Consider the following 15839-nt stretch of genomic DNA (forward strand, 5'->3'; position numbering starts at 1 on the left):
TTGGTGTGCACCTTGATCCCAGTTGTGGTTAATTTTGGAAAAGGTGTTAGGTATTCCAAATTTTAAGTGGCATGCCACTGAAACATGGGAACCATGACTGCTATTCATTTCCTTACAAAGTGATTCAGAGGAAGAGATGTTTCTTTCTGAAGATTAAAACTGTCATCCACACATTATTAACATGTGAAAGCCACAAAGTTAGAGAACTGCAAATACACTGCCATGAAACACCAGAAGGAAAACCATGCCAGATAATCCCACCATACCCACCCTGAATCTGCTTAAGGATGCTAATTACTAATCACATTTACTGTCATAACACACTAAGAGGCCCTCCATGCACCAAGTCTCTGGATCAAGCATGGGGTCATCAGGCCTGACACAGAATAGCTTCCCCTGCCCACCACCTACATGTTCCTCTTACCTATGATATTTATTTTACCTTTGTTAATGTGTTTATTCTTTTCACAACCACTTCAAGGACAGGGTCAGCACTACTGAGTGCCCTGTGGAAGGCAGGGAACACACAAGCAACCCTATAAACTTTGCAGTGCTGAGGTGTCAGGCTCTCCAGGAACTGACCAGCTTCAAGGAAGTTCACACAAAGGACCACATCAGCTCCTGCCATGTTGAGTCCAGCTGCTCCATGGCAAGGTGCAATCAAGGAGACAGCAGTGAATAGCAAGTGGGACTCAGGTTACTCTGGCAGGATAGCCTTGCAATCCCTGTATTGTCACCTACTGGCTGGTAAGAAGGTCCAGAGGAAAGAACCATATTAGGCTGCACTCGGTGGTTTCACTGGCCCCACGTCATGTTGATAAATTATTCAAGAAAAGTTTTCCTGCACCTCAGTTGCACACCCCAGCACTTAAAGCTTTAGCAGCTGGAATTGGGACTGAGCTGCTGTGATGCAGAATCTACACAGCACCAGCAGAGCAACAGGCACGTGGCAGTGCAGAGGCCTCCAACAACACAGGGCAGAGGTGAGATTACACACCCTGACACATTCTGCTGCTCATGGGATTCAATTGCTAGTGGGAGGGAGGGTTGTCTTTTCAGACTAACTCTCATCATGGTGAGAAAACCCAATGAATCAAAGTAACTGCTTCATTAAAAGCCACAGGGACAGACAGCCCCACCTGAGACACCTTTAAAAATGGGTGCCAGCAAGGTGAATGTCAGTAAGCTCCTGCCTTACACAGAGGCTGAGGGAGAACTGTCCTGAGGCTGATGAAGAGGGGCTTGCCTGAAGGAAGGATGAACTGGTTAGATCCTGAATTCAAGTTAAATGGTTTTGTGCTATTGTTTTGTTAAAGGCTGACAGGCTAAACATACATATTGTTAAGGGTGAGGTGACCATGTGAGGACTTTTTCTTCTACAGTCAATCATCTCATGGCCAGTGCTGGATGCAGTACACAGCTGGGAAAAGCCAAGGATCCCATCACTTCCATCCACAGGGAGTATTTCCAGGGGAGGAGCAGCCTCTCCACTAAGACAGCAGGCACAGCCAGCAGTCCAAGCTGAGCTGGAGGTGACAGTGCACAGGAGAGCTCCAGGAGAGCAGCACAGTGCACAGGAGAGCTCCAGGAGAGCAGCACAGTGCACCAGAGAGCTCCAGGAGAGCAGCACAGTGCACCAGAGAGCTCCAGGAGAGCAGCACAGTGCACAGGAGAGCTCCAGGAGAGCAGCACAGTGCACAGGAGAGCTCCAGGAGAGCAGCACAGTGCACCAGAGAGCTCCAGGAGAGCAGCACAGTGCACAGCAGAGCTCCAGGAGAGCAGCACAGTGCACAGCAGAGCTCCAGGAGAGCAGCACAGAGCACAGGAGAGCTCCAGATTGCTCAGCTGCTGACACCTCACAGGCCATTGCAGGGTGCTCTGGACATGCTGCCTCTCGCAGGCCACACTTCTGCTGTCATCTGAGCTTAATTGGACCAGCTTGATCAAAAGCAGTCTCCACGATAAGACAGGATGCTATTGCATGCCCTGGAGCAGCAGGATGAGTAAGGCAGCTGTTTTACAAGCAGTTCTGTTCACAATTTAACACCTGAGCTTTATGTTGGGCCAGTCAGTCACCTGCAGGGAGCAGCCAGTGCAACACAGCTGCAGAACTCTGACTTTCTGCAGCAGCACAACAGGAGGCAGGCAGGCTGCAGCCCTGGAGGATTTCATGAGACAATATTCCCCCAAGAGACTCTGTGCAAAGTGACCCACAAGTGGCCAAGACCCAAAGCTAGAGAGGCCAAAGCCTCCAACTCTTCTTCATGACCTATGGAAATGCCTGTGGACAGCAAGAGCAGGGCAGGGGAGGAGAGGCTTCATCTGCTCTCCTCATTGTGGGTGATTTGGACAGAGCCATCACTGGGCACCAGCCAGGGAATGTCACCCTAAGTGCCCTTCCTTTATTTTTGAAATGATTATTAAAGTTGTTCGTGCCCTGTAGTTTTCCAAAGAGGAGGGAAGAAAAAAAAAAATTTGCTGCAGGGGATTTATTTGAAAGTTGCCAGCAAAGCCTGTGTCTCTGTGAGCCCATCCAGGAGCTTAGAGCTTCATTATTTCTAATTTCCAAGTACAAGCATTCATTTACTGTCTACATGATTGAAAGGAAGGTAAAGTACTCCTTTGCAAAACACCATGGAACAACAACAGAGCAGTATATCACATGTAGTCACAAGAAAAGCCAGCACAGATAAATGCATCATCTGTTGCTAGTTCTCTCTGAGACTGCAGTTTCCTACCCAAGAGCAGATTTCCTGTGAAAAATGCAAATGATAGTGATGAGACTCATCACCCCCCAAGGCAGCAGCTTACTTCCTCCCTATGTGCCAGTCACTGTCATGCCTAGCTGGTGACTTCAGTGTGAGAGTGCTTTTTCCAAGTCATATACAAAATAATACAGGAGAAGGTCTGGGTCTGAGACCAGAGCTGCATGTATGTGGGAGTAGCAGTGTGTTTCTTAGGAGAACTCATTAAAACCTGAAAATATTTCAATGCACAAAAGTAGGCAGCTCCCAGAGTTGACACTACTTAGAGTAGAATGTGTGCAACTTTAAAAAGTGATTCTGAAATTACATGGAGACCATTCTGACAGCATAACTCACTGGAACTTAACAGCACAGAGAAACCAAACACCTTGCTTAGAGAAGAGCTGTAACTGTAAGAACCTCAATAGAAAGATGCCTCTTCATAGTACAGAAGTTCTGAAAATCCTAAATCCTAGCAGCAACAGCCCTGAACAGAGTTTGTAAGAACCAAAGTGATTCCAACTAAACTACAGTGCAGGAAGGATCCTTGTTGCCAGGTTTAGAGCCAGCAGATGATGCTGTATTGCCCAGCACCAAACCCCACATTTTCCAGGGGTAAACACAGTGGGACTGGGAGCAACAGCAGCAGAACTGCAGGCAAGTTCTGCCTGTGGCTCAGAGGTGCTGCCACTCTAAGCTGTAAAAATTATTACACCATCCATCAATATTCAGAAATAAGAAGGATTTGCACAGAAATGTCCCCAGTCCTGCTGGGAAACTTCCATCAGCTGTGGAAGACTTTAGTGTTATGTTACACAAGTCTCACTAGACCCAACTCTGCTCTTTAGAATATGAGTGCTTGCATGAGATCCTCAGAAAACTTTTCTTCTTCCTCCCTCTACCATTAGCGGAATGGTCTTGAATTAAATTGTAAAAGTACAGAAGTATCTACATGACTTGGAGGGCCATAAACCCTGTGTAAGGAGGAATTATTTAAGGTTGTACAAAGGGTATAATTAGAAGCTGTTGAATGAAGTAAAGCAAATGAACAAGCCCAAGTATAAAAGCTTCCTCTCAATCTGAGATGCCTCCTAGCACACAGAACAATCTTGTAGAGAACAGAAAGGCTCCTCAAGCTGCTAGAGTGACACTGCTGGGTGTGACACAGAGCACTGCAACCCCTGACTGCTGCAGCACCCAGAGCAGCCCTCAGTACACCTCAGCAGCATAGAAGAGTTGTGTTACCTAAAACATAGGATCCTGGTTTTCCCAAGTCTGGACTCAGTTCTGGAGCCTATCATGTGTGTCAGCATTGCTTCCCAAAGCATGGCTACAAAAATACAAGCCAGAAATGCTGCCTAGTCCTGTTGTCATCTTATTGCAAACATTCCATACCTTCCTGGTGATTTCTCATGGGCAGCTCCCTGCAGCACTGACTCCTTCCTCACAGTACAGCCAACAAACCCCAACTCTCTTCTCAAGCAGCTAACCCACTCTTCTGTAGCACTCTTCTGCTTATTGGACACAGCTGTGGCCTGTTCAGGGCAGGCCTGTTCCTAAGCTTTGTACAGCTGCAACTCCTCAGGTGTGAGTCTACCTTCTGCACTATCTTTATTTTCTTACATTCTATCCCTCCACAGTCCCTTAAACAGTAATGTACTGTGGGTGCACTCAGGATACAGACCTGGGCTCAATTCCCTCCCATCTGGGCTGTGTGGCTGGGCCTGTTCTGCACACAGAGCTCTGCCAAGTGCCCACAGCTGCTCCTGGAAGACAAGGGTGAGGTCTGCCCTGTGCTGCCTTCCACACAGGACACGTGCTGAGTGAAGGAGCTGGGCCAGTGGCTGAGGCAGCACCACTGCAGGGATTCCCACAACCTGCTCCTTGCCCCTGCCCTTCCCTGGATGCTTCTCAAGAGGTGGCAGGAAGAGGCTGAAGGCCAGATAAACTGTGTCAGTAAGGACAGCCTGTCCCTTTTTGCTGTTCTTCCCAGAAAGCTTTTGATTTCCTGCCAAGTGATGATGCTGCAGGAACTGCAGAATATCCACTGAAGCTCAGAGCAGGGAGGGCTGTCAGCTGACAAACAGGGCAGCAGGCAGGCACATCTGCTCTCATTTTACATATTTTCCTTTTTTTCCATACCACATACAAGACCACATTCTAAACATGCTGAAAGATTATCTACAATTTTGGGCAACAATTAATTAATTCAAATTAATTCACCTAGTGTTTTGTTGCTTATTTTTCAAGCTTCAAATGTTGCATCCCATGGCCTACTAAAATGCAGTCTCCACATAACAGCAACACATCCTTTCTTCTCAAGGTAGAGTATGAGAACATGAATGACAGCATGGATGCAGTGCTAGGGATTATTTCTGCAGTTGACACCCTCCTACTTCTCTGCCACATACTTATCTTTCCAACCAAGTCATGGGTCATCCAGGCTGCTGGAAAACAGGTACTTTTTATCATTTGGGGATCACTGCTTATGTTTGCATCACACTGCATCTTTTTGTTGAAAGAACAAACAAAACAATCAATCAATCAATCAGACTAAGGAACCATTTTTTGCTCTGCCAGTCACTGTGGGCTTCACACCAAATGGTAAGCATACACATAAATGGCTAGCAAGCTGCTCAAGGCTTGTAATTACTGGATGAAGCTTATTCCCTTGTGTGCTTTTACAGCTTTAAGTACTAGTGTGCAGGCTGGTTTGTATCCATTATGGTTCTGTTTGTCTCCACCCATTCTAAAAGGAAAACCTTTGTCTCTCTAGAAAAGGATCCCTTTTCCATTGCTGAGAGGGACACATTCCTGAGATGGGATTTGCTCCTGCTCACAGCACAGTGCTGTGCACCTCACCTTCCCCTTTTGGAAAGAAACTTGCAAAGAATTGCAACAAAACCAGACTGCTCCACTCTCCACCTTTCTTCTGCCTCTTCTTTAGTTAGAAGCTTGTCAGTCTGAATGAAAATATTTCCCATCACTGCAAGTATTCACTGGTGGCTCCAGCATCTATGCCCTCTTGTGCATTCCTGTTCCTAAGCCATATAATACTTCTCAATTCCCCGAGAGAACTCATTCTCAATGAAGCATTCAAGCCCACAGAACAAGCAGAATCAGGAGAAAAAATCCCCACATTATTCTTGAGAGATGATCCGAGGCATACAGCAGATGCCAACTGGCAGCCTTCTCATCAGGAAAACCAACCCCCAAACCCTCCAGCTGCCAGGGAACAAAATGCTGAATGTTAGACAGAGAAAAGTGGATGCATTCCCTTCAGTTTAAGCTGGGCTCAGTGGCAGCAGAAACCCAATTACCACAGATTCTAAAACTAAAGCTTTCAAATAATAAAAAGGCAAAAAAGTTTCAAGTGTACACGAAACAATGAGCAGAAAAGTACCTCAGCTCATCTTTCAGCAGCAGGTAAAAGAGGATTTTATGAAAAGAGATACTGATATGTCAGAAAAAAAGCATTTTGCTAAGTGGAAGGCAACTTTTTTTCCTTGAATCAGCAAACCCCTTCGTAACACTTACCCTAAGAGGAAAATTAGCCAAATCTGAGTTCATACACCTACTTACCCTAACTGAAAGACCAAGTTAATGACACAGAAAGAGAACCCAAGTACATTCATGTTTGCTGGACATCTGCAATGTAGAAGGTTGAGAACAGGGTCAGCTGTATGAAGGTAACTGTGATGCAAGCAGCACTACAATATTTTATTTACCAAGTCTTCTGCTGAACACAGGGGAAGAATCTGCAAGTTAAGCAGATACATCCATGGGCTCTAGGCTCATTTTTCTGAGTGTTTTTCCTATTACCATTTTAATGGGAGTGGGAAAGCCCAAATATACACACTGAAAACCTCATTTCTGTAAGTTGAACTCCCTCAGCCTTGGAGAAAAAAAAATTATAATCAAATTTATGGCCACTTTGCTAATGCTTTGTATTCAAATATTTCTGCAAGACTAAAAACAATACAAGCATGGAAATATTTTCCTTCTAATGTTACAAAGCAGTGCTGCCACCCAGGAATGCAGAGCTTTTCCTGTATTTTGAATTATGCCCATTTACAAGGCAAGTAATTATTCCAGATTCTAGGACAAAGACTCTTTCCATCATTTGGTTTACATTTGCATGGCAATACCAGTTAGATGTGCAGATTTACCACACAAACTTGTAAAATCTTACATAGATTACAACTTTTGCATATCTTGAGCATATTTCAAAGCTAGAGAAACATATGAAATATTTCCTAAACAAATTAAGAGACAGAGCATAGAGTTGAAGCAGTTCTTCCAGTAGTTATTAACAACACAGACATTTCTTAATTCTGAATTTGCAAAAGTATCCATGTATTTCATTACGAAAATGCAGTAATTGAGAATGAACTTGTTTCCCATTAAAATAAGCAATCATAAAGGCTCCTGTGCAGTAATTTTCTAAAGTTCAGACTATGCACTTCAGATGTATGCAGAATCTCCAGATGCTGGGGTAACTTCAGAGTCCAGTGAGGTGCCATCCTTAGGCATGACTGCTGACAGAGCCAGGTAACACCAGAATGATTTGGTGAATGGAAGGTAGCAAAGATGGAAATTGATGCCAAGTTGTTAATTCTCATGGGAATACAGCTCCAGTACTTCCTCCAGAGACCTGTCCTGCAACTCCTCCAAACTGACAAAGGCTCTCTTAAGCCAGGCTTGTAGCAACTTCCAATTTTTAGTAAGCAGAAACAAGTACTGCTACTGGTGGCATTCTACCAAATCCAAACTTCATGCTTTATACTAATTATTAGCTGCTCAAATAGCTCAATGGATCTGCAATCATTGAATGCAGAAGACAAATTTCAAGGTATCATGTTCAACTTGCAGGAACTCTGGGGTGCTGGACAAGGTATGAATACTCACACTATTCATTTAGTTCCAACACTGTTGGAAAATTAATACCAATTATTTGCCTTATTTGTACACAAGAAATTGAACATTTTTTAACTAATTCTAGGTTACAACTTAATAATCTATGTAATGAAATCAGAGAATATCCTGAGTTGGAAGAGACTCATGAAAGTCATCAAAACCAATTCCTGACTCCACACAGGGCAGCCTAAAAGTTAAACCATACAGGCAGGAGAAGTGTTGTGAGAAGTGCTGTGCAAACACTTCATGAATGCCAGCAGGCCTGGGGTCATGACCACCTCCCTAGGGAGCCTGTTCCAGTGCTTGGCCACCTTCTCATTCCAGCTCAGACTTCAGAAGAACTGTGTGAGAATCTAAACAGATGTTGTTTTAAATAGTACACGGTGGTAAAAAAGGTTTCATGGGTCTGGGTTGGGAGAGAACACAGAAAGGAACAACACACCAGGAGGGATGCTCTATTTTTATTTACTCAGCAAACATTTTTCCATGTGATTTTTAAATGCCATCCAAGAACTAACCAGGATTATTACATGCTGGTTACTATTTTGTGATAGAGCTTTTTGCTAACAGGACTTTTTTTCCAGAAATGAAGACCTTTGGTTTGTTAAGGTATCCCAGTCCAGGTAAGTACAGTTACTAATTTCACCCACAATTAAAGTGTATTTACAACAGTGCACATTACAGTTATTCTACAAAGGAGAAGACTCTCTATCTAAATTTGTCCTAGTGCCTCTCCCACACCAGGATTTCAATCTTTCAGTATTAGAGGTGCCTTCACCTGTTCAGCCACTTCCTTGCCCAGCAGAGTTTCCACGATGGCCAAGCCAAACTCAAAGCTGGTGCCAGGCCCACGGCTGGTGAGGATGTTCCCGTCCTTCTCCACGCGGCTCTCCGAGTAGGAGTAGTGTGCTTGGGGGACACACAAGAGCACCAGGGTCAGTGTCCAGCACTGTGTCCTCCACGGTGCCACAGAGGGCACAAGGACTCCAGCACTGCCTCTGAGCAGCTCATCCCTGCCTGCTGTCCTCAGGGCCCACAGGGAGCTCATGCCCAAGGTGTGGGAATGCCCCTCTGATTCCAAAAGCTCCACAAGATGTGCTCACTCAGCCTGTCAGCTCCCATGAGGTTACTTCTGGAAGTCAGACTGCTTTTGTGGAGCTGTTCACAAATTTCTTTTATTCCAAATGCGTGCAGAAGATATTGGGGGAACCCATCTGCTCCCCTCCAGCCTCATTAATGCTCACAGAATGACCTTCCTAGTGTTTCACCATCCCCTCCCTTAGGCTGGAGAAAGAAGTGTGGAGCCATCAGCTGCCACAGAACCAAAGCACAACTCACAGGAGAGCAGGAAAGGTGCTCCCAGAGTTTGCTGTTGGGGCCACTGAGGCAAAGAACCAAAGGGGCAAGAGATGGCTCAGCCTCAAGATAAAGCAATAAATACTCCTAACATGATAGCAGCAGCAGGACGCCCCCAAGGATGAGAGTGTTAGTGCAGCCCTCTATTTTCTGGTGGTATAGACTCAATTCAGAGAGAAAAGCAAGAAAAAAAAGCTTTTCTCCTTTTTTAAACTGTAGGTTCAGGTAAAAAAAAAGAAAATCTGAGAAGGGTTTGGACAGAAACATACCCCCATTCATCATTTTGTCTTTGGCCAAAGGATGTGTTGTGACTTTGCTTCCATACCCAATCCCATGGGCCAGAAGGGCAGTAGGACCTGTAAGAACACAAAGTTGCACCCGTGAGGAATTGCCTTCTGCTGCACTGACAAGAACAGACATTTGGGCATTAGGACCCCCAGGGGTCAAAGCTCACAGACTATTTTTTATAAACACTGCAGCCAGCCCTATCTCTGTACAGTTCACACTAATGTCCCACCCAGGACTGTGCTGCCTTTGAAGGAGTGAAAAACAACCCACTTCCAGACATTTTATTTAAAACTGCTTGATATTAAGAAACAAAAGGTCTGCATTTTAATCTGAACATTAATTACCTACAATTACTTTACAACCTTGTTATGCCTTGAATTAAAACTTAACAGATAGGATTTCATTTGAGCAAGTCTCTACATGCTGCAGTTGTGTGCCAAGCAGTGTTTTGGATAGATCATGGACTAACTGTTCAGTTTTTGGTTTCAAGAGTTTCTCTTTTCTTTTCATACTTCCTCCTTAGCCTGAATTGAGCAAAGAATTTGTGTCAAGAAGTGCTAAGTCATCAGACAGGAAATCCTTATGGGAATCCCAAAAGAAACTGAAGGCAGGATTTGTATGACATGAGTTTCATTTCTGTTCATTTGTCTAATTCTGGATTTAGTGCAGGAAATAACCTCTTTTGTGTTCAGCTGGAATGAGCTCTAAGAATCATCCTGCTTACAAGCAAAGGCCTCTACTGGGCAGATGTGAATTAGGATTGTTCTGCAAGAGACACAGATAAAGCAGCAGAAGAGCATCATTGCCAAGCTGAGGAATGTTCACAGCTCTGTGTGCCTAGCACCTAAATGAGGAAGAAAAGCAGAAACCCCCTCCAGCAATGTACCAAAATACAAAAGTGAAAATCCCCTCCTGGAACACACTCTGACTGCCTTTTATGCATTCATCATCTCTCTCCTCACTCTCAGCTTCAGCTCCCTGGACCAGCCTTCAGTGGCAGTATTGGCAATATCAGTATTGGCAATTTTTCACCTTGCTTTTTAAAACACAAATCTTACAAAGTTCATGATCTGGATATCAAGCTGTGCAGAATATCTGAGCAGACAACCCTCTCCTCAAAGCAAGTCCATTTTTTGCTGCAGCTCAGAAGAGTGAGACTGTAATTCTATATTTCTGGCCTTCTTTCTGAAGCTAAAGGGCAGGAGTGGTTATGAGAGATAAATTTACAGCAATGACATTCAGCCAGTGCTGTACACTTGCAGAAAGATCATCAGAATAAGCACACACTTAACAAAAAAAAAATCCTAGCACACTACATTTCACTTTTTATTTTAAAGTCAGTAACACAACTGATTGGAAGGAATTAGGTAACAACCTGAACTTGCAGGATAAATGTCCACAATTATTTAAGAGATTTCTCTTCTATTAAATTTACAAAAAAGTCAGATGCTGAAAGATATATATATAGATAGATAGACAGATACCTAGATAGATAGATATAGATATATAGATATATATTCAGGCACAAATTCCTGGTACTAAATTACAGGAACACGATTTCTAAGACAGGAAACTCTTCATGCTCCTTCAAAATATCCAAATGCTTTAGAAAACAAGATACTTTGTTAACCCACCAGCACAGATTGCAGCTATCAGGCCTTTTCTGCTTTCCTGGTCCTTCAAAATGTCTTTCACAGCAGCAGACTGCATGAAGAAACATCACAAGTCATTGTTTGGAGTTGGTTATTTGAAGCATGGTTGAAACAGTTTTCACTGAAATTTCATAAACAGAGAACCAACTGGAATTTTTCCTCCCTGAACCAGGACAGAGAGCAATGAGAACATTAAGGAGAGAAACTGAAACCAAGACATGCTTGCCTCAGAAAGAAAGAGGAAGGAAATCAGAAGGAACTGCAAGGAAGTACTTGACCCACATGAAAGCTGGTTAACCCATGGCCATAAGAAGTTGTTTGAAAATACAGAACCAACAGAAAACACTATTCATAAGATACCTCCAGACAGTCTCTATCATTCTTAAGAAGCTTTATATGGGATATTTCTCTCATACTCCATGGCTTACAAACTCTGTGATACCACCTAAACCCTGTCTGATAGATCAATTTGTTTGTCTGCCTTCCACAAGGATTCATACCACCCCAGAGACAGAATTCTGCAAGAGAGCAGAGTCCCTTGGGCTTGGACAGTTTTGTGTCTCAGCAATAAATCTTCATTTGCAACTGTCTCATCTTCATATGAATATCAACAGAGATCTTCCCATAAAGCACAACACCTCTCCATTTTCATTCTGTTTTACTAGGTGCTCATGGCCAAGAATTTACCCAGCTGTCCCACCTATATAATCACAAGAAGGCTTAAGACCATTAGCAATTACTTTACTGATTCATTCAGAAGAGCATTTTTAGATGCTGAACTGAATATGCAGGATTACCAAACAAGTGCTGACCACCTCACTACTCATGAGAATGCCCACGAATTTTTAAAATGCCAGAACTTTACCTCAGACAAGTTTTGAGCCCCAAGGTTCCCTCCAGGCAGGACCACAACATCATAAGGCCCCTAAACAAAGATAAAACTGTTCTGTTGAATAGAGGCTGATACATACATTACACTCTTTACATACATTATCCTGTTTGAAGACCACTGCAGCTGATTCAAGTGGCAAGCAAAGAAATCTACCTTTTCTTTCACTGAACAACACTTTATGATCAGAACAACAGTTCCAATTATGACAAAAAAAATACTATTTCCTGTTCCAGGAAAAGCCTATTATCAATTAAGTCTCTCACAGAACTTTTAAGCCTAGTGCACTTCAAAGCTTCAGCAAGTGACAGCTCTTGTGTTGTAAAGACAAGTGGTTTTGCTCCAACCTCACTGTACAGGTCTAACTATAACATTATTTAGCTTCTCATCAGAACTTTTCAGTTGGCCCAAATCACAGTATTTTGTCAAGCCAGCTAACAGGAAAAATGAAGCTCTGTGCCTGGCCCTTTGCAAAAATCAAATACCTGGGCAGAATGAAGAAATCTGTCTGAACGTTGCAGGCTATGAGGCAGGATGTCACTGAAGGGGGGCACAGTGGGATGTAGAGCTCTGTAATTCACTGCTATACAGAGTTAACACAACATGCAACACATGTCCAAAGGTAATGCATAAGCTTTCCAAATTCACCTCAGAAACTGTGAGAGAGACTATGCTGGCCATTATATCAGAGAAGGGTGATGACCAACCTCTTTTCTGGCATCTTCAAGACTGGCATCAGGACAAATGAAGACATCTCGACTGCACTGCACTGGTTCTTTTCCTGTCAGGCCTGCAACAGTCACCTTGATCTAACAGGAGAACAAATCTATCATTACAAAACAAGAATTTAGGGCATTTTGCTTATATGTTAGTTCTGAAGTAGTACAAGCAAAGCTGTACTGCGAGCTTGTTCTTATGATAGCCAAAACGGGGAGCACAGTGATGGAATGACAAAGTGATGGGAGGTAATTTTTACTTCAGTCCTTTCTCTATAAGTGAAGTTGGTGTGTTTATTTAAAGTATTATTTTCATTCCTAATGAGATAACTGTGTGCTACTACAACTGCAAGAGTAACAAACAGCCAGAACTGTAGTAAATAGCTTTCCTTGAGCCACTTTTGAAATTCAGTTAAGCAATGTCATGAGCTGCAATGTACTGAGGTTTTCAGACCCCTCAAAGGAGGCACTTCCAGTTACTACACATGGAAGTAGCTGTGTTTTCTGACAGAGTAGGATTTACTTGAAATATTTGCTCTAGTTCACATCAGATTTGTATTTTGAAAGGTTACCAACAAATGTCAGTTGTGAGGCATGCTCATTAGGGGCATGACACAAATATTTGCTAACCAGTAAGATGATAAGGGTGAATTTTTACTTCACAGACCACACACTGAATTCCTGGAAATGAACCTCAACTTGAGGCAATGATTTCCCCTTGACCAGGCACACACAATGATTATTCACTGTCTGCATACTCACCCCAGCTCTTCTCATAACATCAGTGGGGATTACAGTTTCCATCTCCTCTGCCCCTTTAGCCAGAATCACCAATGCTCTCTTGGAGGCCATGTCTTGAAGGGTGCTATAAGGGAGATGGTTGTGAAGGAAGGGGCTGAGGGGGATAAAAAGATAATGTGGTTAGAAGGCAAATCCCCTGGTACAAATCCTTCCTTATGCTGAAACTGAACAGTAACTTGTAATTTTTCATGTTCTTTCATTTAAACCACCTCAAAATTCACTGGCTTAAATAAATATTCATAGCCATCCTGTTTAACTAAGGAGCTTTTTAGAAAGAATGCATTATGATATTAAAAGATTAAGACACTTGGGCAAGTGGGAGGCACAGCACATCAGCACCAGAAGAGGCAGCAGCCTGGCCTAATCAAGACCTGAATCATGACCTGTGTCTAACAGAGAGAGGGGTTCAGGGTGGGTGGCAGAGCTGTTTTCAATTTGCACACCCTCACTCATTCCGAGACGATTGACTCCTACCCAGGCCAGCTCTTACAAAAAGGGCTTGCATGAGCTTTGACCTCATGTCTGGTTTTCAGTTTCCACCCAGCATGCTGCATGAGGAGTTTCCTGTGACTTAACAGTGAGTCGAGCCATGCCCCTGCAAAATCTCACCAACAGATTTTCTGGGTTATTTTGCAACTTTGTGGGGGATGAAACACATGTGCACATGTGTGATGGGGGAGCAGACCACAGGACTTAGCAAATGGAACAAACCAGGCTTAAGATATTTTTTTTTTTTACTTCTAAATTAAAGTTGAGGTGAATGGCCAAATTTCCATTTGAAGGTTAAGTTAAAATAACTTTACACCATGTAAAATACCCACTAACTCATACAGGTCTGAGAGAAGCCTGTCATGGGAGGAGGCATTTCATGGGTTACTACTCTGTAAGACAGAGATTTCTGTCCTATGCAGGGACCTTCCATCTAGAACTGCACGTAGTACCTGGGAGCTCTTCACTAAATGTGATGCACATTTAGGTGCCTACATAAAATTAAGTCATCCTCACTCGGCTTCAGCATCATATGTTTTCATGTTTCCTCCCTACTGGCAGCCTCCTTTAGAATGTTATTTCTAGGATGCAGTAATATACAGCACAACATCCCACAGCATGCTGAACCAGCCCAAGCAGAATAATTCACTGTGTCATATCCTACTTTTAGGGCAGCTTTATGTACTGTCCATGCAAAGCCCACTGATCAAGTACACCCAAATCACAGGTATTAGCAACAACTTCAGGACAACCTAGAGCTTCTTAATAGCTTGAGGGTACACATTGATCCTGCAAAATTTTCATATGAATTAGACTAGCAAAAAACCTGAATACCACCAGGCAGAAATGCTGCACTTGCTTTTTATTGAAGAAAAATAGTCTAGATCATAGTTTGCATCCCTGTCTTTCATTAATTCTTTAGATGAAAACAGGCACCTGATCCTGCAACCTTTACTCTCTCTCCTAGTTTTGCAAAATGAAGTCTCTCCATAGTGCCTTCAGATATTTGTTGTACAATTCTTGACCATTAGTACTGTTCTTCATGTGGGTGCACATGTAAATAGCTGTCCCACTACTACGGAAAGACAGTTTTCGAGAAGGCAGGACTAAGTTACACAGACCTAACAGCAACTTCATTTAAGAAGTCATTTAACAATCTCCCTACACATAATTAATGCCAGTCTCCCATTTGCTCCTCAGTGCCAGCTAAGGCCGCCTCCAACCTCTCAGCCAAACGTACAGCCCTGTGTGGGTACACGAGCCCTTCTGGAGATGGTGAATCAGAAACCCTAACAAGGGTGGCTTTAAAAGAAATCACACCCTGCAGTGCCCGACCACAGAGCCCGCTATTCACAGGCAGGGCGCGGCTGGAGGCGCAGCAGCTCTGCCCGCCCGGCTGGAAAGGCCGCACGTTTCCATCACGGCGTGAGGGACCCGGCGCCATTCCCCGCGGCAGGGACGGCACGGGCCGTGCCCGGGCCTGGGCCGAGGCCTCATCGCGGGCACGGCGGGGCTTCGGGCCCTGCAACGCGGCCGCCTGGGCACCGCAACCCCGCCCGGCCCGGCTACCGAACCCTCCGCCCACACCGGCACCCCCGCCCGCCAGAGCTCTCCGGCCCGGGCCCGCGGCGGCCGCAGCGGCGACGGCCACAACTCACCTCAGCGGGGCCGCGGGCGGCTCTGGGAGGCTCCGCCCCGGCCCCGGCACCGCCCGCGCTCCGCCCCGGCCTCGCCCCGCCGCTCCTCCGCGCTGCCGACCCGCTCCGCTTTTCTCACGGTCTCTCGAAACGCAGAGAGCTCTCCGGTGCCCGCACCGTGACAAGAGTCACCTCCTACGGCGGCGCGACCGCACACCGAGCTGCTGCTGGTGCCCCTACCCCTCCGGCAGCCCCGCACGGACCGAGCAGAATCGAGCCTTGCTCTTCTCCACCCTTTGCCCGAAGCTTCTGCCCGACACTTGTTTCCCCATGCTCACGGTGCACAGGGA

The 15839-nt window shown here is 44.6% G+C and overlaps 1 protein-coding gene across 1 annotated transcript; it reads right to left on the bottom strand.

Moving 5' to 3' along the window:
* Nucleotides 1-8106: 8106 nt before the first annotated feature.
* Nucleotides 8107-15599, bottom strand: PARK7 (Parkinsonism associated deglycase). The gene is made up of 7 exons (XM_059866774.1): nt 15511-15599; nt 13325-13457; nt 12554-12655; nt 11823-11882; nt 10940-11009; nt 9287-9373; nt 8107-8570 (listed from the first exon to the last, which is right to left on the bottom strand). The coding sequence occupies exons 2-7, from the start codon at nt 13412-13414 to the stop codon at nt 8410-8412; spliced, it is 570 nt and encodes a 189-aa protein (XP_059722757.1). The 5' UTR covers nt 13415-13457; nt 15511-15599; the 3' UTR covers nt 8107-8409.
* Nucleotides 15600-15839: the final 240 nt, after the last annotated feature.

This window comes from Haemorhous mexicanus, chromosome 23 (genome assembly GCF_027477595.1).
Source record: "Haemorhous mexicanus isolate bHaeMex1 chromosome 23, bHaeMex1.pri, whole genome shotgun sequence".
Lineage (NCBI taxonomy): Eukaryota > Metazoa > Chordata > Aves > Passeriformes > Fringillidae > Haemorhous > Haemorhous mexicanus.